This window comes from Aquarana catesbeiana, linkage group LG12 (assembly GCF_042186555.1).
Source record: "Aquarana catesbeiana isolate 2022-GZ linkage group LG12, ASM4218655v1, whole genome shotgun sequence".
NCBI lineage: Eukaryota > Metazoa > Chordata > Amphibia > Anura > Ranidae > Aquarana > Aquarana catesbeiana.
In genome coordinates, this window is record NC_133335.1 from 5,745,393 (window position 1) to 5,772,174 (window position 26,782).

The window sequence follows — 26,782 nt, forward strand, 5'->3', positions numbered from 1 at the left end:
CTTTCCTTATTTTAATTTGGGTGCGGGGTTCCCCTTAATATCCATACAAGACCCAAAGGGACTGGTAATGGACTGGGGGGTACCCATGCCGTTTGTCTCACTGATTTTCATCCATATTGCCATGACCCGACATGACATTAAACCCGCAAGCAGTTTTAAATGAGATTTTTTCCTTTAAAAATGACATTTGGTGCAGGGACTGTTCTAAACATGGGAAACACGCGTCACTTTACAGGCATACTATAGACACCCCCCAGGTACGATATTTAAAGGAATATTTCACTTTTTTTTTTTTACTTTAAGCATCATTAAAATCACTGCTCCCGAAAAAACGGCCGTTTTTAAAAGTTTTTTTTGCATTGATACATGTCCCCTGGGGTAGGACCCGGGTCCCCAAACCCTTTTTAGGACAATACCATGCAAATTAGCCTTTAAAATGAGCACTTTTGATTTCGAACGTTCGAGTCCCATAGACGTCAATGGGGTTCTAACGTTCGTGCGAACTTTCGGTCCGTTCGCGGGTTCTGGTGCGAACCGAACCGGGGGGTGTTCGGCTCATCCCTAGTGGTCAGTGTAAGAATGCTCCTTATATTGGTGGCCAGTGGGAAAAATGCCCCTTACAATGGTGGTTAGTAGGAAGAATGCCCCTTAAAATGGTGATCAGTGGGAAGAATGCCACTTACATTGGTGGCCAGTGAGAACAATGCCCCTTACATTGGTGGTCAGTGTAAGAATGCCCTTTATATTGGTGGTCAGTGGAAAGAATGCTCCTTACATTGGAGGTCAATGGGAAGACTGCCCCTTACATTGGTGGTCAGTGTAAAAATACGTCTCGTGGCCAGTGGGAAAAAATGCCCCTTACATTGGTGATCAGTGGGAAGAATGTTCCTTACATTGGTGATCAGTGGAAAGAATGCTCCTTACATTGGAGGTCAGTGGGAAGAATGTTCCTTACATTGTTGATCAGTGGGAAGAATGTTCCTTACATTGGTGATCAGTGGAAAGAATGTTCCTTACATTGGTGATCAGTGGAAAGAATGTTCCTTACATTGGTGGTCAGTGAGAAGAATGTCCCTTAAAATGGTGATCAGTGGGAAGAATGCCCCTTACATTGGTGGTCAGTAAGAACAATGTCACTGTCACATACCTTGCGGCCTGAGCCTGATGTGCAGCGGGAGGCCTCTTTTACAGATCTGGCTTGGGGACTAATGATGTTGCGACAGTGGCGGCGAGAGCGTGGTGAGCGTGGCATGACTGCCTTTGTATTCTGGTGGTAGTAGTGATGCGTAGCAGGTGCATCATCAGAGCTGGCTGGAGAGCTGGAACAGCAGATCCTGGACCGGTAGACAGGCAGCAATGGGCAGTGGCTGATAGCAGGCTGATAGCAGGTACAGGAAGACCCACAGTAGAAGATCAGGGTACAGGCAGAGGTTGGCAACACAAGATCAAGCAGATAAGCAGAAGGCAGAGTAAAGTCCAGAGACAGGCCAAGGTCAGCACATGTAGCGTTCAAGCAAAGTCAGGAGCAAGTCAGGTTAAACACAGAAGGCTGCAGAATCCGATACAAGAACACGGGTACAGCTGCAGATTAGACACCAATGGACTAGTGCAGCTGCTGAGCACAGTAAGACGGGCACAAGCAGGCCAGCGTTGCATGCGCTTTGGAGCTTCAGCTGTGCTATGGCCAGCATGTTCCAGACAGCTACTATTCTCTTTCACAGGGTTGCATATAAGAAATACTACTGGCTATAATATTTGTCTTCTTTTGGTCTTTGCTCTTCCTGTGTGTTCCTCCAGGTTACTGTAAAACTTCAAAAAGCTGCCGCCCCCTGGAGTACTGGAAAGTGGGGTTCATCTCTCTACAAGCCAGCATTGACTCTGCCATTGTTGAGGTGAGCCAAAAGCCATTTCTGTCCCCATCACTACTCATTATATAGGTAGCTGTCTGATCAATGGAGAGAGAAAGATCCTGAGGGGTAAAAATGGACCCGGTTTCTTAAAAGCCCTAACAGACACACTTACGTTTCTAAGTGGGAAGAACACCAAGGAAGGCAAGGAAGACGGTCCATGATAGGCTCATGTTCTATCAACATACCTACCTTCGAATCAGTCTTCAGGACCATCTTGGGGAGTTATTTGCTTCCATCTCGTCTAGCACCCCTCTACCCATCTTCTCCTGGCACTTGTTTCTGAGGCTGCTCCATTCCAGGGGATGTTCTCCACACATGGTGGACATGCTCTATGCTCTCTGTATTTGGGATCAAGGTCCTTAAACTCTTTCAATCATTGCTGGCTTGTCCCTTCCATAGAGACCTGTGGTATGTTCTCTTACACTTAAAGCCCCCAGACCTCACAAGGCCCCAATTCAAATTGGCAACCAATGTATGTTTTACTGATAGCGAAACAAGCCATAGCAAGAGCTTTGGAAAAGCAGTTTGTACCCTTTACAGAACTCTGTCATCGCATTGAGGCACCAGCATTCTCCTAGACACGCACAAGAAATTTTTTAAAATATGGACCCCATAGATACAATATGCCCACCCTTTCGTGTCTACAGCAAGTAATGTACTGTTATAGGCACTCAGGCCCTAAGACTCCAGCTACCAAAAGTATTGGGACGCCTGCCTTTACACACACATGAACTTTAATGGAATCCCAGTCTTAGTCCGTAGGGTTCAATATTGAGTTGGCCCACCCTTGGCTGCTATAACAGCTTCAACTCTTCTGGGAAGGCTGTCCACAAGGTTTAGGAGTGTGTCTATGGGAATGTTTGACCATTCTTCCAGAAGAACATTTGTGAGGTCAGGCACTGATGTTGAACGAGAAGGCCTGGCTCACAGTCTCCGCTCTATTTCATCCCAAAGGTGTTTTATCGGGTTGAGTTCAGGACTCTGTGCAGGCCAGTTAAGTTCCTCCACCCCAAACTTGCTCATTCATGTCTTTATGGACCTTGCTTTGTGCACTGGTGGGCAGTCATGTTGGAACAGGAAGGGGCCGTCCCCAAACTGTTCCCACAAAGTTGGGAGCATGAAATTGTCCAAACTGTCTTGGTATGCTGATGCCTTAAGAGTTCCCTTCTCTGGAACTAAGGGGCCAAGCCCAACCCCTGAACAACAACCCCCCACACCACAATCCCCTCTCCACCAAATGATTTGGACCAGTGCACAAAGCAAGGTCCGTAAAGATATGGATGAGCAAGTTTGGGGTGGAAGAAGTTGACTGATCTGCACAGGGTCCTGACCTCAACCTGACACAACACCTTTGGGTTTAATTAGAGAAGAAAGACTTGTGAGCCAGGCCTTCTCGTCCAGCGTCAGTGCCTGACCTCACAAATACACTTCTGGAAGAATGGTCAAACATTCCCATAGACACCCTCCTAAACCTTGTGGACGGCCTTCCCAGAACAGTTGAAGCTGTTATAGCTGCAAAGGGTGGGCCAACTGAATATTGAACCCTACAGACTAAGACTGGGATGCCATTAAAGTTCATGTGCATGTAAAGGTAGGTGTCCCAATACTTTTGACAATATAGTGTATTTTTTTCCTATGATCTTCAGCTCCATTTAGTGGTCATAATGCTACATTTTTTGATTCACTCTAGTCTGTAAGAATCAACAACATTTAACCTGCAGAGGATATCGCCTAATAACATTTGATTTTGCTCCCATTCACACAGTACAAATGTACAAGGCTCCGTCCTTGGGCCCCTCCTATTCTCGCTCTATACCTCTTCCCTGGGCCAGTTGATAACCTCCCATGGCTTCCAATACCACCTCTATGCCGATGACACCCAGATCTATCTCTTCACTCCTCAACTCACCCCCTCGATCTCCTCTCGGATCTCAAACTTACTGAATGACATATCGGTATGGATGTCACACCACGTCCTCAAACTCAATATTTCTAAAACTGAGCTTGTTATATTTCCTCCTTCCCGGTCCCCCCTGTGACTTCACCATTAATATCAACAACACAACCATTGGTCCCTCCACACATGCCAGGGTCCTGGGTGTAATCCTTGACTCTGACCTCTCCTTCAGCCCCCATATCCAATCACTGGCTAAATCCTGCCACCTTAACCTCCGTAACATCTCCAGAATTCCACCCTTCCTGACTAATGACACCACAAAGCAACTTATTCACTCCTTGATTATTTCCCACCTCGACTACTGCAACTCTCTCCTTAACCACCTCACGGCGATGTACGTCGGCAAGGCGGCACGGGCAGGCAAAATCACGTACATACACGTGATTTGCCTCCCCCGGTGCCCGAGGCGGTCCTGTTTTGTCCCCCGGCGATCGGAGGTGAGGGGGAGGCCATCTGTTCGTGGCCCCCTCTCGCGATCGCCGCCGGCCAATAGGAACATTCCTTTGCTGCTGTATGCTAAACAGCAGCAAAGGAAATGATGTCATCTCTCCTCGGCGCGGTATTTTCCGTTCCGGCGCCGAGGAGAGAAGACTGAAATGTGAGTGCACAAACACTACACACACAGTAGAACATGCCAGGCACACATTACACCCCGATCCCAACCCCCCGATCGCCCCCCGATACCCCCCCCGATCACCCCCCCCCCCCCGTCACAAACTGACACCAAGCAGTTTTTTTGTTTTTTTTCTGATTACTGTATTGGTGTCAGTTTGTGACAGTTACAGTGTTAGGACAGTTGGGGTTAGCCCCCTTTAGGTCTAGGATACCCCCCTAACCCCCCCTAATAAAGTTTTAACCCCTTGATCACCCCCCGTCACCAGTGTCGCTAAGCGATCATTTTTCTGAACGCTGTATTAGTGTCACTGGTGACGCTAGTTAGGGACGTAAATATTTAGGTTTGCCGTCAGCGTTTTATAGCGTCAGGGACCCCCATATACTACCGAATAAATGTTTTTAAACCCCTTGATTGCCCCCTAGTTAACCCTTTCACCACTGATCACCGTATAAGTGTTACGGGTGATGCTGGTTAGTTCGTTTATTTTTTATAAAAATAAAAAAAATGTCAGGGCACCCGCCGTTTATTACCTAATAAGGGTTTAGCCCCCTGATCGCCCGGCGGTGATATGCGTCGCTCCAGGCAGCGTCAGATTAGCGCCAGTACCGCTAACACCCACGCACGCAGCATACGCCTCCCTTAGTGGTATAGTATCTGAACAGATCAATATCTGATCCGATCAGATCTATACTAGTGTCCCCAGCAGTTTAGGGTTCCCAAAAACGCAGTGTTAGCGGGATCAGCCCAGATACCTGCTAGCACCTGCGTCTTGCCCCTCCACCCGGCCCAGCCCAGCCCACCCAAGTGCAGTATCGATCGATCACTGTCACTTACAAAACACTAAACGCATAACTGCAGCGTTCGCAGAGTCAGGCCTGATCCCTGCGATCGCTAACAGTTTTCTTGGTAGCGTTTTGGTGAACTTGTAAGCACCAGCCCCAGGCAGCGTCAGGTTAGCGCCAGTACCGCTAACACCCACGCACGCACCGTACACCTCCCTTAGTGGTATAGTATCTGAACGGATCAATATCTGATCCGATCAGATCTATACTAGTGTCCCCAGCAGTTTAGGGTTCCCAAAAACGCAGTGTTAGCGGGATCAGCCCAGATACCTGCTAGCACCTGCGTTTTGCCCCTCCGCCCGGCCCAGCCCACCCAAGTGCAGTATCGATCGATCACTGACACTTACAAAACACTAAACGCATACATGCAGAGTTCGCAGAGTCAGGCCTGATCCCTGCGATCGCTAACAGTTTTTTTGGTAGCTTTTTATTGAACTGGCAAGCACCAGCGGCCTAGTACACCCCGTAGTCAAACCAGCACTGCAGTAACACGTGGTGACGTGGCGAGTCCCATAAGTGCAGTTCAAGCTGGTGAGGTGGCAAGCACAAGTAGTGTCCCGCTGCCACCAAGAAGACAAACAGGCCCGTCGTGCCCATAATGCCCTTCCTGCTGCATTCGCCAATCCTAATTGGGAACCCACCGCTTCTGCAGCGCCCGTACTTCCCCCATTCACATCCCCAACCAAATGCAGTCGGCTGCATGAGAGGCATTTTTATGTCCTCCCGAGTACCCCTACCCAACGAACCCCCCCAAAAAAGATGTTGTGTCTGCAGCAAACGCGGATATAGGTGTGACACCCGCTATTATTGTCCCTCCTGTCCTGACAATCCTGGTCTTTGCATTGGTGAATGTTTTGAACGCTACCATTCACTAGTTGAGTATTAGCGTAGGGTACAGCATTGCACAGACTAGGCACACTTTCACAGGGTCTCCCAAGATGCCATCGCATTTTGAGAGACCCGAACCTGGAACCGGTTACAGTTATAAAAGTTACAGTTACAAAAAAAAGTGTAAAAAAAAAATAAAAATATAAATATATAAAATAAAAAAAAATAGTTGTTGTTTTATTGTTCTCTCTCTCTCTATTCTCTCTCTATTGTTCTGCTCTTTTTTACTGTATTCTATTCTGCAATGTTTTATTGTTATTATGTTTTATCATGTTTGCTTTTCAGGTATGCAATTTTTTATACTTTACCGTTTACTGTGCTTTATTGTTAACCATTTTTTTGTCTTCAGGTACGCCATTCACGACTTTGAGCGGTTATACCAGAATGATGCCTGCAGGTTTAGGTATCATCTTGGTATCATTCTTTTCAGCCAGCGGTCAGCTTTCATGTAAAAGCAATCCCAGCGGCTAATTAGCCTCTAGACTGCTTTTACAAGCCGTGGGAGGGAATGCCCCCCCCCCCCACCATCTTCCGTGTTTTTCTCTGGCTCTCCTGTCTCAACAGGAAACCTGAGAATGCAGCCGGTGATTCAGCCAGCTGACCATAGAGCTGATCAGAGACCAGAGTGGCTCCAAACATCTCTATGGCCTAAGAAACCGGAAGCTACGAGCATTTTATGACTTAGATTTCGCCGGATGTAAATAGCGCCATTGGGAAATTAGGGAAGCATTTTATCACACCGATCTTGGTGTGGTCAGATGCTTTGAGGGCAGAGGAGAAATCTAGGGTCTAATAGACCCCAATTTTTTCAAAAAAGAGTACCTGTCACTACCTATTGCTATCATAGGGGATATTTACATTCCCCGAGATAACAATAAAAATGATTAAAAAAAAAAAAAATGAAAGGAACAGTTTAAAAATAAGATAAAAAAGCAAAAAAATAATAAAGAGAAAGAAAAAAAAAAAAAAGTACCCCTGTCGCCCCTGCTCTCGCGCTAAGGCAAACGCAAGCGGCGGTCTGGCGTCAAATGTAAACAGCAATTGCACCATGCATGTGAGGTATCACCACGAAGGTCAGATCGAGGGCAGTAATTTTAGCAGTAGACCTCCTCTGTAAATCTAAAGTGGTAACCTGTAAATGCTTTTAAAAGCTTTTAAAAATGTATTTATTTTGTTGCCACTGCACGTTTGTGCGCAATTGTAAAGCATGTCATGTTTGGTATCCATGTACTCGGCTTAAGATCATCTTTTTTATTTCATCAAACATTTGGGCAATATAGTGTGTTTTAGTGCATTAAAATTTAAAAAAGTGTGTTTTTTCCCCAAAAAATGCGTTTGAAAAATCGCTGCGCAAATACTGTGTGAAAAAAAAAATGAAACACCCACCATTTTAATCTGTAGGGCATTTGTTTTAAAAAAAATATATAATGTTTGGGGGTTCAAAGTAATTTTCTTGCAAAAAAAAAAAAACTTTTTCATGTAAACAAAAAGTGTCAGAAAGGGCTTTGTCTTCAAGTGGTTAGAAGAGTGGGTGATGTGTGACATAAGCTTCTAAATGTTGTGCATAAAATGCCAGGACAGTTCAAAACCCCCCCAAATGACCCCATTTTGGAAAGTAGACACCCCAAGCTATTTGCTGAGAGGCATGTCGAGTCCATGGAATATTTTATATTGCGACAGAAGTTGCGGGAAAGAGACAAATTTTTTTTTTTGCACAAAGTTGTCACTAAATGATATATTGCTCAAACATGCCATGGGAATATGTGAAATTACACCCCAAAATACATTCTGCTGCTTCTCCTGAGTACGGGGATACCACATGTGTGAGACTTTTTGGGAGCCTAGCCACGAAGGGGGCCCCGAAAACCAAGCACCGCCTTCAGGCTTTCTAAGGGCGTAAATTTTTGATTTCACTCTTCACTGCCTATCACAGTTTCGGAGGCCATGGAATGCCCAGGTGGCACAACCCCCCCCCCCCAAATGACCCCATTTTGGAAAGTAGACACCCCAAGCTATTTGCTGAGAGGTATAGTGAGTATTTTGCAGACCTCATTTTTTGTCACAAAGTTTTGAAAATTGAAAAAAGAAAAAAAAAATGTTTTTTCTTGTCTTTCTTCATTTTCAAAAACAAATGAGAGCTGCAAAATACTCATCATGCCTCTCAGCAAATAGCTTAGGGTGTCTACTTTCCAAAATGGGGTCATTTTGGGGGGGTTTGTGCCACCTGGGCATTCCATGGTCTCCGAGACTGTGATAGGCAGTGAAGAGTGAAATCAAAAATTTACACCCTTAGAAATCCTGAAGGCGGTGATTGGTTTTCGGGGCCCCGTACGTGGCTAGGCTCCCAAAAAGTCCCACACATGTGGTATCCCCGTACTCAGGAGAAGCAGCTAAATGTATTTTGGGGTGCAATTCCACATATGCCCATGGCCTGTGTGAGCAATATATCATTTAGTGACAACTTTTTGTAAATATTTTTTTTTTTTTGTCATTATTCAATCACTTGGGACAAAAAAAATAAATATTCAATGGGTTCAACATGCCTCTCAGCAATTTCCTTGGGGTGTCTACTTTCCAAAATGGGGTCATTTGTGGGGGTTTTGTACTGCCCTGCCATTTTAGCACCTCAAGAAATGACATAGGCAGTCATAAACTAAAAGCTGTGTAAATTCCAGAAAATGTACCCTAGTTTGTAGACGCTATAACTTTTGCGCAAACTAATAAATATACGCTTATTGACATTTTTTTTACGAAAGACATGTGGCCGAATACATTTTGGCCTAAATGTATGACTAAAATTGAGTTTATTGGATTTTTTTTATAACAAAAAGTAGAAAATATCATTTTTTTTTCAAAATTTTCAGTCTTTTTCCGTTTATAGCGCAAAAAATAAAAACCGCAGAGGTGATCAAATACCATCAAAAGAAAGCTCTATTTGTAGGAAGAAAAGGACGCAAATTTCATTTGGGTACAGCATTGCATGACTGCGCAATTAGCAGTTAAAGCAACGCAGTGCCAAATTGGAAAAAGACCTCTGGTCCTTAGGCAGCATAATGGTCCGGGGCTCAAGTGGTTAATAGCCTACCCTTAAGCAGGCTATCCCCCCTTCAGTCTATTATGAATGCTGCTGCTAGACTAATACACCTCACTAATTGATCCGTGACTGCTGCCCCTCTCTGCCAATCCCTTCACTGGCTTCCCCTACCCCATCGTGTAAAATTTAAAATGCTAACCACAACATACAAGGCAATTCACAACATTGCCCCCATCTACATCACCAACCTCATTTGCAGATATCGCCCAAATCGCCCCCTCCGCTCCTCCCAGGACCTCCTGCTCTCTAGCTCCCTTGTTACCTCCTCCCATGCTCACCTTCAGGACTTCTCCAGAGCTTCTCCCATCTTCTGGAATTCCCTGCCCCAGTATGTCCGATCAGCCCCTACCCTGTCCACCTTTAGGAGATCCCTGAAAACTCATTTATTCAGGGAAGCCTATCCCACACCCACCTAACAACTGTCCCCGAGCCACTCCCCATCAAATCATTCCCCGCATCTATTACCTTTTGTACCACCACCCCCTCCCTTTAGAATGTAAGCTCTATGAGGCGGGCCCTCCTGTAACTTTTGTATTGAACTGTACTGTAATTGTGTTGTCCCCCTTATACATTGTAAAGCGCTGCGTAAACTGTTGACGCTATATAAATCTTGTATAATAATAATAATAATAATAATAATACAGTGCCTTGAAAAAGTATTCATACCCCTTGAAATTTTCCACATTTTGTCATGTTACAACCAAAAACGTAAATGTGTTTTATTGGGATTTTATGTGATAGACCAACACAAAGTGTCACATAATTGTGAAGTGGAAGGAAAATGATAAATAGTTTTCAACGAGAAAGAAGGGGGAATCGGGGGGAGGCGGAGTATTTGGGACTTTATATGAAACACAACACTAGGGCAAGCTAGGTCATCAATTAAAGATAAAATCATTTTATTAATACCTCATGGGAGCAAAGTGCAATAGATGATGGGCACTTAAAATCAATAAGAGACGGTACAAAGTAAATAAAACATTAATTGTATCACATGGTAGTCATATAGTAATATCTTATACATTGTAGCAAATGATATATAGTGATAGCAACAACATTACACCCAACATGAGTATGCATAGTAGATAATTATAATCAAATAGAATCGATGACCTAGACATAAAAATGCTCATAGTAGATGCATGATTGCTGTGGCATGACATTAATTGGTGAATGCTGAATTGTAAATGCTCGACGCGTTTCATGGAAGTTTGTCCACTCATCAGGAGTGGCTAACTGGGAGTACCTGGGAATGCATATACCAGCCAGCCAGCGAGATACCGCCAACTTCACGCTGGATCGTGCTGTGAGGGAGGAACCCCCGGTTCTCGCTGGCTGGCCGGCTGGTATATGCATTCCCAGGTACTCCCAGTTAGCTGCTCCTGATGAGTGGACAAACTTCCATGAAACGCGTAGAGCATTTACAATTCAGCATTCACCAATTGATGTCATGCCACAGCAATCATGCATCTACTATGAGCATTTTTATGTCTAGGTCATCGATTCTATTTGATTATAATTATCTACTATGCATACTCATGTTGGGTGTAATGTTGTTGCTATCACTATATATCATTTGCTACAATGTATAAGATATTACTATATGACTACCATGTGATACAATTAATGTTTTATTTACTTTGTACCGTCTCTTATTGATTTTATGTGTCCATCATCTATTGCACTTTGCTCCCATGAGGTATTAATAAAATGATTTTATCTTTAATTGATGACCTAGCTTGCCCTAGTGTTGTGTTTCATATAAAGTCCCAAATACCCCGCCTCCCCCCGATTCCCCCTTCTTTCTCGTATACATAGGGATGGAGACCTGTGTACCGGAGGGTCATGGTCTCATATAAAGTCCCACTAATTTCTCTTTTCAAATAGTTTTCAACATTTTTTACAAAAAAAAATGTGAAAAGTGTGAGGGGCATGTCTTTTGCAGACTCTTCTTGAAGCCTTATGCCCTTGCCTAGCTCCAGAAATTAAAATAAATAAAGAATCTGTCCTTCTAAGTGTTTTTGTTACCTCTAAATAATGTAAGACGCATCTCCTGACGTCTAAATTATGAAATTGTATTTCTTGTTCTTTCGAAGGATTTGGACAAAATGATGGTAACACTAAGTCTTGGCCTCTGTAAAATTTCGAGGCCACTTTATACAGAAATCCCGGATACATTTTAAAGACTATGCGATCCGGGAAAATCTGACAAAAGGGGGGTCTAATTGATAGGGCTTCTATCTCGCAGACCCTTTTGGCTGTAGTGATTGCTACCAAGAAGATTGCTTTAAGTGTCAGCATCTTCAGGCTGCAATTTTTTAAGGGTTCAAAGGGTTCTGCTGTCATAGTTTCCAGCACTAATGACAGGTCCCACTTTGGAAAGGCTGTAATCTGTATCGGCCTCTGCCTGCTCACGAATTTAAAAAGTCTAATTATCCATGGATCTGATGCTAAACTTCTTTCCTGGTAAACCGACAGTGCTGACACTTGACTCTTTAATGTATTGAGACTTGGTCCTTTATCTACACCACTCTGTAGAAACTCTAATGCCCTGTACACATGGTCGGACATTTATCGGACATTCCAACAACAAAATCCATGTTTTTTTTCCGACAGGTGTTGGCTCAAACTTGTCTTGCATACACACGGTCACACAAAGTTTTTGGAAAATCCGATCGTTCTGAACGTGGTGACGTAATACACGTACGTCGGGACTATAAACGGGGCAGTAGCCAATAGCTTTCGTCTCTTAATTTATTCTGAGCATGCGTGGCACTTTGTGCGTCGGATTTGTATACACACGATCGGAATTTCCAACAACGGATTTTGTTGTCGGAAAATTTTATAGCCTGCTCTCAAACTTTGTGTGTCGGAAATTCCGATGGAAAATGTGTGATGAAGCCCACACACGGTCGGAATTTCCGACAACAAGGTCCTATCACACATTTTCCGTCGGAAAATCCGACCGTGTGTACGGGGGATTAGACTGCCACTGAGCTTTGTGCTTTGAAGTTGTTTTCTGTACACCATCTGCTAAAACATTTCCATACTCTTTGGTATGTCTCAACCTTCCTGCTTTTTACCAGTGTCTCTACAACAAACAGCTTGAGAACCCTTTTGCTTTTAACAGCTGCTCCTCAGATACCAGGCGGCTAAATTCCACCTTTCCACCTGGGGACATAGGATGAGCCGAACACCCCCGGTTCGGTTCGCACCAGAACATGCAAACAGGCAAAAAATTTGTTCGAACGCGCGAACATCGTTAAAGTCTATGGGACTCGAACATGAATAATCAAAAGTGCTAATTTTAAAGGCTTATATTCATGGTATTGTCATAAAAAGTGTTTGGGGACCCGGGTCCTGCCCCAGGGGACATGGATCAATGCAAAAAAAAGTTTTAAAAACGTCCGTTTTTTCGGGAGCAGTGATTTTAATGATGCTTAAAGTGAAACACTAAAAGTGTAATATTCCTTTAAATTTCGTACCTGGGGGGTGTCTATAGTATGCCTGTAAAGGGGCGCATGTTTCCCGTGTTTAGAACAGTCTGACAGCAAAATGACATTTCAAAGGAAAAAAAGTCATTTAAAACTACTCACGGCTATATGAATTGTCGGTCCGACGATACACATAAAAGTTAATTGATAAAAACAGCATGGGAATTCCCCACAGGGGAACCCCGAACCAAAATTTTTTTAAAAAATGGCGTGGGGATCCCCCTAAATTCCATACCAGGCCCTTCAGGTCTGGTATGGATATTAAGGGGAACCCCGCACCAAAAAAAAAAAAGGCGTGGGGGTCCCCCTCAAAATTCATACCAGACCCTTCAGGTCTGGTTTGGATTTTAAGGGGAACCCAGTGCCAAAATTAAAAAATAAAATGGTGTGGGGTCCCCCCAAAAATACATACCAGACCCTTATCCGAGCACGCAACCTGGCAGGCTGCAGGAAAAGAGGTGGGGACGAGAGAGCGCCCCACCCTCCTGAACCATACCAGGCCACATGCCCTCAACATTGGGAGGGTGCTTTGGGGGGTCCCCCCCAAAGCACCTTGTCCCCATGTTGATGAGGACAAGGGCCTCATCCCCACAACCCTTGCCCGGTGGTTGTGGGGGTCTGCGGGCGGGGGGCTTATCGGAATCTGGAAGCCCCCTTTAACAAGGGGACCCCCAGATCCCGCCCCCCCCGTGTGAAATGGTAAGGGGGTACTTTCCTACCATTTCACAAAAAAAGTGTCAAAAATGTTAAAAATGACAAGAGACAGTTTTTGACAATTCCTTTATTTTTAAATACTTCTTTCTTCTATCTTTTTTTTCTCTATCTTCCTTTGTTTTCTTCCTCCATCTTTTTCTTCTTCTTCCTCTGATCCTCTGCTTCTTGCTCCTGTGTGCTCGTCCGGCATCTTCCTCCGTGGGGTCTTCTTCCCTTCTTCGTGCTCGGGGTGCTCCGCATCCATGATGGGAGGCTCCCACTGTGTGACGTTTCTCGTCTTCTGACGGTTCTCAAATAGCGGAGGGCGGGGCTACCCGGTGGCCCCTTCCCCCCTCTGACGCATGAGGACTTGACGGGGACTTCCCCGAGGCTTTCCCCGTGACATCAGAGGGGGCGGGATCACCCGTTACATAACGGGTGACCCCTTCCCCCTCTGACATCACGGGGAAAGCCACAGGGAAGTCCCCGTGCGTCAGAGGGGGGCGGGGTCACCGGGTGGCCCCGCTCTCCATCATTTAAGAACCGTCAGAAGACGAGAAGCGTCACACAGCGGGAGCCTCCCATCATGGATGCAGAGCAGCCCGAGCACGAAGAAGGGAAGAAGACCCCGCGGAGGAAAATGCTGGATGAGAACACCGGAGCAAGAAGCAGAGGAACGGAGGAAGAAGAAGATGGAGGAAGATAGAAGATAGAAGAAAGAAGATAGAAGAAAGAAGATGCATTTAAATAAAGGAAACTGTCTCTTGTCATTTTTAACATTTTTGACACTTTTTTGTGAAATGGTAGGGGTACTTCTGTACCATTTCACACAGGGGGGGCCGGGATCTGGGGGTCCCCTTGTTAAAGGGGGCTTCTAGATTTCGATAAGCCCCCCGCCCTCAGACCCCCACAACCACTGGGCAAGGGTTGTGGGGATGAGGCCCTTGTCATCATCAACATGGGCACAAGGTGCTTTGGGGGGACCCCCCAAAGCACCCTCCCAATGTTGAGTGCATGTGGCCTGGTACGGTTCAGGATGGGGGAGCGCTCGCTCGTCCTACCTCTTTTCCTGCGGCCTGCCAGGTTGGGTGCTCGGATAAGGGTCTGGTATGGATTTTTGGGGGGACCCCACGCCATTTTTAAAAAAAAATTTGGCGCGGTTCCCCTTAAAATCCAGGTCTGGTATGGATTTTGAGGGGGACCCCCACGTCTTTTTTTTTTCGGCGCGGGGTTTCCCTTAATATCCATATCAGACCTGAAGTCTGATATGGAATTTTTTTTTAAATTTTGCTTCAGGGTTCCCATGTGGGGAAATCCCATGCTGTTTTTATCAATGAACTTTTATGTGTATTGTCAGACTGACAATTCATATAGCCGCGAGTACTTTTAAATAACTTTTTTTCCTTTAGAACAGTCTGACAGCAAAATGACATTTCAAACACGGGAAACATACGCCCCTTTACAGGCATACTATAGACACCCCCCCAGGTACGAAATTTAAAGGATTATTACACTTTTATTGTTTCACTTTAAGCATTATTAAAATCACTGCTCCCGAAAAAACGTCCGTTTTTAAAACTTTTTTTGCATTGATACATGTCCCCTGTTGCAGGACCCAGGTCCCCAAACACTTTTTATGACAATACCATGCATATAAGCCTTTAAAATTAGCACTTTTGATTTCTCCCATAGACTTTTAAAGGGTGTAACAACCAGGGAGGCTCTATGGCGAGTTCTTTGTGCATAGAGAACCACAGTCTCCTGGGCCAGTGACTTGCTATGAGAATCAGTGATGTGTTCTCTGTACGCAATTTTCTTATCACCGCTGGTAGTAGTACTGGTGGGAGAAAGGCATAACATTTTTTGAATGTCCACTTTTGTGCTAATGCATCTACCCCGAGTGCTCCATCCTCTCTTCTCAGGGAGAAGAACGCTCAAACTTTCCTGCTTTCTCTCCAAGCAAATAAGTCCACCTGAGGTGTTCCCCATTTTTTTGTAATCTACTCGAATACCTCTTGTTTTAGTACTCAATCGCCTTCTCTCACTTTCTTCCTGCTGAGGAAATCTGCCACTTTGTTTAAATCCCCTTTTAAGTGGACTGCTGATAAAGAGAGTATGTTTTCCACTCCCCAGTTCAAAATTTCTCCTGTTTCTCCAGTTCAAGATTTCCTTAGCTAAAGACCACAGGGCTCTGCTTCTGGTTCCCCCTTGTCTGTTTATGTAGGCGATTACCGATGAGTTGTTGGACCTGACCTGAACATGATGTCCTTTCAACTCTCTCTGGAAGGACTGAAGCGCAAACCATGCTGCCTTCAACTCTTTCCAATTGGACGATCTCGTCCTCTCCTCCTTCTCCTAAGTTCCTTGTGTTATTTGGGAGTCTAAATGTGCTCCCCACCCTACGCCGCTTGCGTCTGTGGTTAGGATTCCGGAAATGGGTAGGATCCATAGCCTTCCTTTGTTTATAATTTCCGCTCTTCTCCACCACCATAGGGTCTTTTTTTACCCTTGCTGGTATTAATACCTGTCTATCCAGTGATTCCTGCTTGTGATCCCATATCCTTAATAGGAACATCTGCAGTGGCCGAAAATGTAGACTTGCCCATTGTACCGCTGGGATTGCAAATGTTAGCAACCCCAGCGTTGACATGATTTTTCTTATTGAACATGGTAGATTGGTCTGTATTCTTTTTATTTCTTTTTGAATTTTTTCTATCTTCTCCTTGGGTAGGAATATTCTTTGTTGCACTGAGTCTATTATATATCCCAAATACTTTATTTGTTGCGTGGGTTGTAGATTGGATTTTTCTACACTTATCAACCAACCTAGAAAGTCCGTGTGTATTTGAGGTTTTTTAGCAATCTCCCGGGAGAGTCTGCAAAAAGGAGAAGGTCGTCTAAATAGGCAATGATGGATATGCCTTTTAGTCGTAATGGTGCCAGAGCTTCTGCCAGAATTTTTGTAAAAATTCTGGGTGAGGAAGAAAGGCCGAAGGGTAGAGCTCGGAATTGAAGGTGTAAGGTTTCTTTTCCTGTTTCTATTGCTAACCTTAGAAACTTCTGACAACTTTGATATATCGGTATGTGTAGGTACGCATCTTTTAAGTTTAAGGAAACCATATAACAGCTTGGTGGTAACTGAGCCTTCACTGAGTATATGGAATCCATTTTGAATCTTTTGTAAGTTATGGATAGATTTAAAGGCTTGAGGTTGAGGTTTTTGTACTCCAAATATGTGGGAGTAGAAGCCCTGCCCTCTTTCTTCCTTTGGTACCTTGATGATTACACCTTGTTTCCTGAGATCCTTTATGGAACTCATTAACCCTCTGGCCTTCTCTCTGTTCTTTGGAAGCTTGGTGGTGTAAAACCTGCTTGGGGGTAATCTTGAGAACTCTAGATAATACCCCTCTCTTATTGTTCTCAAAATAAACTGATTGGAGGATATCCTTTCTCATTACGAGAGGAAGGCCCCCAGTCTTCCTCCCACTGAGACTACTTTATCATCTGTTTATTTCTGGTTTTCTCAGGAGGACGAAAAATCGCTCCTCCCTTGCCTTTCCCTCTCTGGACCCAAGGTCTTTTCTGGTTCTCCGCCTTGGGTGCTGAAAAACGGGATTTTGTGTCCCCGCTTTGCTTCCTTTTATTCTGGTGTGGCTGACTCCAGGTTGCTTTGTGCTTTCTTTTTGTCCGCTGTACGGTCCAGCACTTTCTCTAACCCTGGCCCGAACAGCAGGTCCCCTGTAAAAGGGATCCCGCAAAGTTTGGCTTTAGATGCGCAGTCACCCTGCCATTTCTTTAGCCATAGGGCCCTTCTTGTAGAGTTGGCTAGTGCCGAAGATCTGGCTGCCATGCGTACCATCTCTGCTGATGCATCCGCGATATACGCGATGCCTCGCAGAAGAGTGGGAAAAGAGGATAAAATCTGCTCTTTTGCAGTTCCTTCCTCGATGTGTGCCTGAATCTGGTTCAACCAGAACTCTACATTTCTGGCCACTACCGTGACTGCCATGGCTGGCTTTAGGCTTCCTACTGTGGAGTCCCATTACTTTTTTATTAGGGAGTCCATCCTCTTATCCATTGCTTCAGATAAGACCCCTATATCCTCAAAAGCTAGATCCGTGTGCCTCGAAACCTGTGAGAAGGCTGCATCTAGCTTTGGGGTTTTGTTCCATACTGATGATTCGTCCTCTGAATATGGAAACCGCGTTTTTAAGGCTTTAGAAAAGAATGGCTTTCTTTCTGGATCCTGCCATTCTTTCTTAATTGCCTCTATTAGAACTTCATGAACAGGAACAGGAAAATTCTTTTTTTCCTGTTCTCCTAAACCCTCATACATTTGATCATGCAAGGATAAAGGTTTCTTTTCAGTTTGTATACCTAATGTGGTATGAATGGCTCCCAGAAAATGGTCGACCTCTTCTAATGAGAGTTTGTATCGGGAGGGCTTTCTAGAATCCCCTTCCAGGGCTTCACCCTCTGATTCTTGGAAGCCAGACGCTGCACTGTCAGGCTCCTCTTCTGCCTCCTCACTAGGGGCTGCTGAAGGGCCTGCACTAGTGGAGGATAGTGTTTGTATTTTTGGTAGTGCCGTTTGTACTGAAGGAGGAGCAGTCTGCAGCTGTGGGATCTGAAACCCTTCAAAGAAGGTTTTAAAGGATTCAAAGGTACTAGACAGTTCCTTAACAGATGCCGCTAAATCACTGCCCTGCTCAGTGGAATGTTCCTGTACTAGTTTGTTAATACATTCCTTACATAATGCTTTCCCCCAGGAATCTTTAAGTGTATTTTTACAAGAAGGGCACCTCCTCTTTGAAATGTGAGAGGGCCTGGTTTTGTCTGTTTTCTGAAAAGACATAAAAAAGAAAAACCCCACAGTATTAACACTACCATAATCCTTTCCTGCAAAACTGCAGGTGCACAGCAATTTCATGTGGGCTTACCTCACCAGGGGCCCCATGAACCACCCACTGACACCAGAGGGACCTTTACCTACCCCCCCCCCCTTTATCCATGTACTCCCTGGGGGCGTAGGTTCAGGCCAGGGGAGTTCCACCCTAGGTTCCCGTTACCTTACCATGACTGGAGCTGGTCTCTGCTGGAGCTGCAGTCTGGTCCCTTCCTTCTGCGTCCGACATTATGGTGTCACCACCGGAGACTTTGCTGTCTCTACAGCATGTGCGGCCCCTCTCCAGCCCATGCCTGGCTCCTTTTCATGATTCGTGGGCGGAACCGGAAGCCGCGAACCTGGAAGTACACGCCCCTTTCGCCGGACATGACGTCACCCGCCACTGGCGTCGTGCGGTCTCAATACCCGGCGTGATTTACACTGCCAGTGCTACACGCTGCTTGAGGGTATGGGACGGCTGACATGCACCTCCTGCTACTGCGCTCAGTACTGAAAAGGAGCCCCCCCGACCTCCGCCTGCACTCAGGGATGTGGGGGTGACAAATTTTCTTCCAGGTTAGTTTTTTCCCCCTGGTCTGCCCAAGGAGCCTCTGCTCCCTTTTAGGACATCTGCCTGAGCCTCCTGACTCTCCTGGCTTGGTTCCACTGGTGTCTCCCCTCTGCAGGAAACACAAATAACTGAGGAGCCAGCAGGGGAGGAGGAAATTTATAAGAAGGCTGGCGTGGTGTTTCCTAGGGAGGAGCCAAGGTCTCTCAGGTGGCTGTCCTGAAAGACGATTAGGGGAAAAATAAAGTAGATATATTATTGATCTTTTACTCCCTTTTCTTTTAACAGAAAAAAAAAAAAAAATTATAAACCTAAAAATTGCTCAACCTTAAAAAATACTGAAATAATCAACACAAACAATATTTTGCAGAAGAACACCAAGCAGTCGCTGTGGGATGGTTTGGCGGCCACAGAGGTGGTGAAGATGAAATCTTTGGATTATACAAAAAGGACGGTTCTGTACATGGGCACCATCATCTATGAATTGAGCATGTGCTTCGTCTCACTGTCCTATCTCATGACACTGCAGATTACCCAGGAGAGGAGGAAAACCAGAGAGCTGATGAGGATGATGGGACTGAAGGATCTGGCGTTTTGGTGAGTGGCGTTGGTCAACCCAAATAAGTATATTCTTGGTAGGGATTCTTTATGGAAGATAAATAGCTCAGGTAGGGTGCCAATAGTGTGGGAGGTGGGGTAGTGACACAGTAGTGGCACTACTGACTTTGAAAAGTTCAGGAAGATCGGGGGTCACAAGCATACCTGCCTTTCTGTTGGCGGATAAAATGGCCCCCATTGGTTGGACATTTCCATTCTTAGAAGATCTCCAGTATGGTGTCATCATCTTGTATTTCAGGTTGTCTTGGGGGTTGCTGTACATCGTCAGTGCCATCATCATCGCCACCCTCATGGCTCTGGTTGCCACCACTTATGTGTTTGTGCAAAGTTCCTTTGGTGTTATCTTTTTGCTCTTCAGCCTCTACGGCGTTGCAACGGTAAGTCTGGATGATGTGTTTTCGTAAATGAAAGCCATATTTTTATCACCCTCCTAGTTAGGTTGCTAGTAGTATTGAGGTAAATTTAGTTGTTGGCTCTTCTGTAACCAGTGGAGCGAAGTTTAATTGCTTTTGGCTGTTTTGGGTTCTGCTGGTTGTAGGCTTGGCTGCTTCCCCTTGATTTTTGGTGGGTTCCAGAATTTAGTGGGTTGGAAGAAGAAGGCCCTTTAACTTGACCAGTAGGTGGGTGAGATATGTAAAAATAGGCTGGGCCCTAGAACAGCAGGGTCCTTGTCCTGTGGGAGAAGACCCAGCCTGAGGGTTGTGGCCCTATTGTCACTTAGTGAAAGTTTGCAGGGGGCTACAGGGGTCCCAGCTCAATGAGAGCTTAGGGACCTGTGTCTGATGATGCTGGGAGTAGTTTGGAGGAAGTCTGCAGAGGATCTGGTCTGGAGGCTCACAGTACAGAAGCCGTCTAGTACTTCAGGAAAGCATTCAAATACCCAGGACACAGTGAGTACAGGCCTGAGCGAGATCCTAGAGACTGCCCTTGTTAACTCTTAGAGAGACTGCTTAAGGTTGTAGGCTCAGATTTGCTCCTTCATTTGAGTCCACTGAGGGGTTTCACCCTGAAGAGTCCGTCATAGTCAGAGAATGTCCTCCATTATACTTTTCACCAAATTTGGGTAGGGTAGTGTGCGGATTGAACCTTGGGATACTCCAAATTTAGTATCCCAAGGCTCACCCTGGACCCTAGCCAAGTTTAGCTACAAAAGACATGCAACCAATCACTGACATTTCATAGAAGCTTTAACATGTCAATGTCTTTTCAAAAATAATTTTCAAAATTCTGATGAGAAGGTCATGGAACTTCCTATTATAGTGTAACAACACTGTCTCAGTCACCCTGCATTGTCACAAGGGATTCCAGTGGAGACTACAAGTGGACATGTCAATACACATTACACAGGCATAGTCAAGTGTTGTCACCATCAGGAAACCCTCTGAAACGCCACGCCGCCATCCCTGGAGTGCATGTAGACAGGAAGTGGCTGGAGATCTCCAGGGCTCAGACCAAATTACATATCATCTAGTTTACATCACTAGGGTTTCATGAGGGATTCTTACCATATGGGGGGTATTATAGACAGGAGGTATATGGAGGTAGTTTTCCTCTGCATCTCTTTTTTTATGAACCGAATCCAACCTCATTGATCTTTTACCCACTCAGGTCTGTTTTAACTGCATGTTGAGCGCCCTCTTCAGGAAGCACCGCCTGGCAGCGATTCTTGGGTTTTTCATCACTCTCTTCCTAGCCGCGTTGGGCCTCCTTCCATTGGTGAACGCCATACCCAAATCTCTGGAAGCTTTTCTGAGCATTTTCCACCCCTTCTCCTTCGCCGTCGGGATGGTGGAGGTAATCATTTATTTTTGGGAGCTGTTTGTGGAGCTTACACAGGGCTGAGCAATATCGCCCCACCCCTAGTCAGGCACCAAGCACCAGTGCAGTCATATGACAGGAAGGGAGAGGAAGTGGTATGGTCAACAATACCTGGCCCTACTGATCTTCTTTATTTGGCAGCTGAATGGAACCGAAGAGGCGTGAAGGAACGATTCTTCAGGGGCGGACATTAATGTGAACCTGTTGTCCTGCACTGCACTGCATGGATAAAGCATCAGTTAGGTTTAAATACACTTCAGAAAGTATACTCAAACACTTTGAAAGTGTATTTGGCATGGACTCTCATATTGTTGGTGTGAGATGTGCCCATTAATTATGGCTTCTCTGTGTTTTTAGAGCCTGCACATGGAAAATGACCTTCAAGGGGCCTTCTTCTCAGACATCGGTGGTGACTCCTCCCACATACTCTCCAGCGCCATCTACCTGACTCTGGATTCAGTACTTTATATCATTCTCACTCTCTATTTCGACAAGATTATTCCAGGTGATGACAAATAGCTGATATTTATTTATTGGCCAATAACAAAATGTGTCAACAAAGTGTCAAGTGGTGCACAGGGGTGGGAATGTCAGTTGTGTCCAAGCCTCAAACATAAGAATGGAAGCTATTGCATTGACTTGTCTTGGTCACTGTGATGTCTCTCTTATGATGTAATTATATACACGCTGGTCTAAAAGCCTCAACCAAAGTAACTCTAAAGCTGTCTTTATTTTATCATCATGGCCTTAACCAGACTTGACTTATTTTCATGGCAGATAAACACGGAGTGAGACACAACCCGCTGTTCTGCCTGAGCCCTTCATTCTGGTCAAAGAAGAAGATGACCCCTGTACCGCTAGGAGAAGGAGAGCACATAGAAGAGGACTCGGGGGACTATGCAGAAAAAGTTCCCATTGAGTTACTGGGAAAAGAAGCGATCAGGTACTGATGTTCGAGGTGAAGTCTCCACTTCTGTCCATTATAGAAGTCACACCCAGTAAGCACCTTAAATTAAAGAGAGCCCACGGCTTGTTGACACAGACCCCAAATATTATTTTTAACAATGATCCAGGATGGGGGCACCTTTTCATTTCAACATGATGTTATATATTTGAATTGCCATGGAAGGGGGCATTATTGCCCATTATACAATGAAAAAGTATTCATACCCCCTTGAAATTTTACACATTTTGTCATCTTACTACCAGAAACATAAATGTATTTAGAGTCGTACAAGTGTGAATGGAGCAGTTTGCCTTTGCGAGCTATTTCATTCATGGCAAGGAAGAGGTCCTTTGTTACCCAAGATATGTGATTTGGCCATGCTAATAAGCTTTCTGTTGAATTATGTGGAGCCGCTTTCTCAACCTTTTTACCCCAGAGAAACCTAGAAATAATTTTGTAGGCTTCGGGGAACCCCTGCTATAAATAATTATTTGGTGGTCATTGGAAAGAATGCTCAACACCAGTGGTCAGAGTTGCAAAACACAGCTAAAAAGATCATTGGGGCCATGGGTTTGGTTCAGTTGAGTGGTGTTGGCTCTGGAACTATGCAGGCACCATCAGTTGGGAGGTCAACCAATGAATACTCAAGGAACCCCTGAAAACTGGTTTAGATTAGTTTATGTAAAATGTTCATTTTAGTATTGGGAACTGTAACGAAACTTCCCACACTCCGCTTGAGTGCTTTCGTCATATACCGCTTCCTCCCAATCTGAATATGGATATCAGATATTCCAACCGCTCCCAACAACAAAACTAGACAATACTTGTTTGGTTGCTGAACATGGACTGTTTATTCAATACATAACTGGAGACGTATCATAACACGGAGTGGCACCGTGGATACACCAAAACTATAAGCCTGTGCCGCGTGCTACAAATTCGTGTTCAAAAAGCAAGCAAGAGGGAGGGACTTTTGGACTTTTTAGGCACAACTACAGCATTGATCTATAAAAAAGTTTTTTTTATTCAATTAGAAAAATATGTAACAACAAAAATTGATTAAAAACCACAAATCATGTATATATATATGGAGGCGATAGCTATACAACACCATCTAAATATAAAGTCTTTCGGACATCTGGATAACCATCCCAAGTAGCAATCGGTCCGAGAAGATGGCTAGATAGCAAATCCGCAGTCCATTAATTCATAACATGTAGGTATTCAATGCTTGACATGTTTCGCGTGTCATCACGCTTCTTCAAAAGCGAACCAGTATATTATTGTGGCTATCAAAATACATAACATAACAAGTACATGATTAGTATATAGAACCATAAAAACTGGTATCTATAATGACACCGCATATTATAATCTCAGAAACATCCCTGCTGATTCGGACAGTGCAGAGATAGGTGCGCAGACCAAAGAGGTGATGAAAGGCTACCATGGGGGCGTGCACAACATAAATTTCAATAGTAGCTGAAGGACGTAACATAATGAAGAGGTTGTTCATAAAATGGGGGAAGGAAGGAGAGGAGAAGGGCGCGGAACAGAGGGGGGGTCAAGGGGGGGAGGGGAAGAGGGGAGGGGAAAGAGTGGGGGGGGGAGAAAATGAGGGGGAAGGAAGGAGAGGAAAAGTTGGGGGGGGAAAGGGGGGGGGGAATTAGGAGGAAGAAATAAAGGGAAAGGAGCCAGGGGAATGTTGTATATGCAGAAAGTACTTACATCTTAAACGTGTTTAAAATCATGAAAAAATGGCCCACAGGTCAGGAATAGGGATGAGCCGAACACCCCCCGGTTCGGTACGCACCAGAACCCGCGAACGGACCGAAAGTTCGCACGAACGTTAGAACCCCATTGACGTCTATGGGACTCGAACGTTCGAAATCAAAAGTGCTCATTTTAAAGGCTAATTTGCATGGTATTGTCCTAAAAAGGTTTTGGGGACCCGGGTCCTACCCCAGGGGACATGTATCAATGCAAAAAAAAACTTTTAAAAACGGCCGTTTTTTCGGGAGCAGTGATTTTAATGATGCTTAAAGTAAAAAAAAAAAAGTGAAATATTCCTTTAAATATCGTACCTGGGGGGTGTCTATAGTATGCCTGTAAAGTGACGCGTGTTTCCCATGTTTAGAACAGTCCCTGCACCAAATGTCATTTTTAAAGGAAAAAATCTCATTTAAAACTGCTTGCGGGTTTAATGTCATGTCGGGTCATGGCAATATGGATGAAAATCAGTGAGACAAACGGCATGGGTACCCCCCAGTCCATTACCAGGCCCTTTGGGTCTTGTATGAATATTAAGGGGAACCCCGCACCCAAATTAAAATAAGGAAAGGTGTGGGGCCACCAGGCCCTATATACTCTGAACAGCAGTATACAGGCGGTGCAAACAAAACAGGGACTGTAGGTTTGTTGTTAAGTAGAATCTGTTTGTAATTTTGAACATTTTTAACGTGTTTAGCTCCAGCCAAAAAATCTTTTCTAAGCTTTTTGGAAAACATAGGGAAGGGTTATCACCCCTGTGACATTTGTTTTGCTGTCTTTCCTCCTCTTCAGAAGATTTCACCTCACTTTTTTGTCCCAATGAAAAATGTTTTTTGAAAATTTGGGTTTTTTTGTGGAACAAGGATTGGAAAGCATCAGTGGAAAGGAGAAATTGTTTTCCCATATTAACTCTTACAGGAGAGAATTTCCCTTCCTAGGGGTAGATTTCATCTCACTTCCTGTTGTCTCCTTCCGTTTGCAAGTAGGAGTCGTTTGTAAGTTAGATGTTTGAAAGTAGGGTCCTGCCCTATATACTCAGCAGAAATTTGGGCCTTAGGTGTTGCTGTGGCCACAACACTGTAAGCCCTCACAGGGCCCTGCTGTGAAATATTAGATCAAGAATTGTAATTACATGCCCCTGTTGAACAGGAGCTGAAAAATTAGGCCTTAGGCACTGGTGCTGGTGCCACAACACTGCAACCCCTCACAGACACTCTAGTTGGAACGCAGGAACGAGCCCTGCTGCAAAGTATTGCTTCAAAAATTGTAATTACACGCCCCTGTTAGACAGGGGCAGAAAAATTGGGCCTTAGGCACTGGTGCTGGTGCCACAACACTGCAACCCCTCACAGACACTCTAGTTGGAACGCAGGAACGAGCCCTGCTGCAAAGTATTGCATCAAAAATTGTAATTACACGCCCCTGTTAGACAGGGGCAGAAAAATTGGGCCTTAGGCACTGGTGCTGGTGCCACAACACTGCAACCCCTCACAGACACTCTAGTTGGAACGCAGGAACGAGCCCTGCTGCAAAGTATTGCATCAAAAATTGTAATTACACGCCCCTGTTAGACAGGGGCAGAAAAATTGGGCCTTAGGCACTGGTGCTGGTGCCACAACACTGCAACCCCTCACAGACACTCTAGTTGGAATGCAGGAACGAGCCCTGCTGCAAAGTATTACATCAAAAATTGTAATTACACGCCCCTGTTAAACAGGGGCTGAAAAATTGTGCCTTAGGCACTGGTGGTGGCGCCCAGAACCAAAAATGTTCTTACAAGCTATCAGCGTGATGATTGAGGAGGAAGAGGATAATTACTCAGGGATAGTCACTCAGCATCAGCATAGGCAGTCTTTGAAGGGATCTGAGATTTCAAAAAAAATTATTCGGTTACATCAGCATCAGGTGCTTGGTAGCTGGTGGTGATCCAAGACTCATTCATTTTTATGAAGGTCAGCCGATCGACCGAGTCGGTGGACAGACGCACCCTGTGATCGGTTACCACGCCTCCAGCAGCACTGAATGTGCGTTCCGAAAGAACGCTGGATGCAGGACAGGCCAGTAGCTCAATTGCATACTGTGCAAGCTCTGGCCAGTGATCCATCCTCAAGACCCAGTAACCCAGAGGATTTTCGGTGGGAAAGGTGTCCAAGTCTGATCTTGCCCCTAGGTATTCCTGCACCATGTAAAACAGACGCTGGCGATGGTTGCTGGAACCGATCATACCTTGGGGCTGCGGACCAAAAAATTGTCTGAACGCATCGGTCAGACGGCCACCTTCTCCACCGCTCCTTCTTTGACTGACCGAAGCCTCAGCAACACGTTGTCCAGAAACAGGAGTTTGTAACCTCCCAGTCTCTGGGAACGCGTTGCACAGACCTTTCTGCAAGGCCTCCCGAGGATGTTTCATCCTCTGCTCCCTCTGCGATGGCAAGATAAGGTCCGCAACCTTACCCTTGTAACGTGGATCAAGGAGGGTTGCCAGCCAGTATTGGTCCTTCTCCTTGATACCACGAATACGAGGATCCTTACGCAGGCTTTGCAGGATCAGGGAGGCCATGCAGCGTAGGTTTGCTGAGGCATTCGGTCCGGAGTCCTCTGGGTCACTAAGAACGACATGGTCCGCAGCCACCTCCTCCCAGCCACGTACAAGTCCATGTGTTTCTTGGGACTGATCCCTTAA

General features: G+C 45.1%; 1 protein-coding gene across 2 annotated transcripts in view; it reads left to right on the top strand.

Annotated features, from left to right (window-relative positions):
* Nucleotides 1–26,782, top strand: part of LOC141113854 (ABC-type organic anion transporter ABCA8-like) — a 233,996-nt gene that overhangs the window by 34,683 nt on the left and 172,531 nt on the right. For both annotated transcript variants that reach the window (XR_012236820.1, XM_073607179.1), the window contains exons 5-10: nucleotides 1,798–1,892; nucleotides 19,318–19,544; nucleotides 19,804–19,942; nucleotides 21,174–21,359; nucleotides 21,741–21,888; nucleotides 22,161–22,326. Coding sequence is in view for 1 of the 2 variants with exons in the window: in XM_073607179.1 (XP_073463280.1) it covers nucleotides 1,798–1,892; nucleotides 19,318–19,544; nucleotides 19,804–19,942; nucleotides 21,174–21,359; nucleotides 21,741–21,888; nucleotides 22,161–22,326 (961 nt within the window). In the remaining variant the exon portion in view is untranslated. The remainder of the gene's footprint in view (nucleotides 1–1,797; nucleotides 1,893–19,317; nucleotides 19,545–19,803; nucleotides 19,943–21,173; nucleotides 21,360–21,740; nucleotides 21,889–22,160; nucleotides 22,327–26,782) is intronic.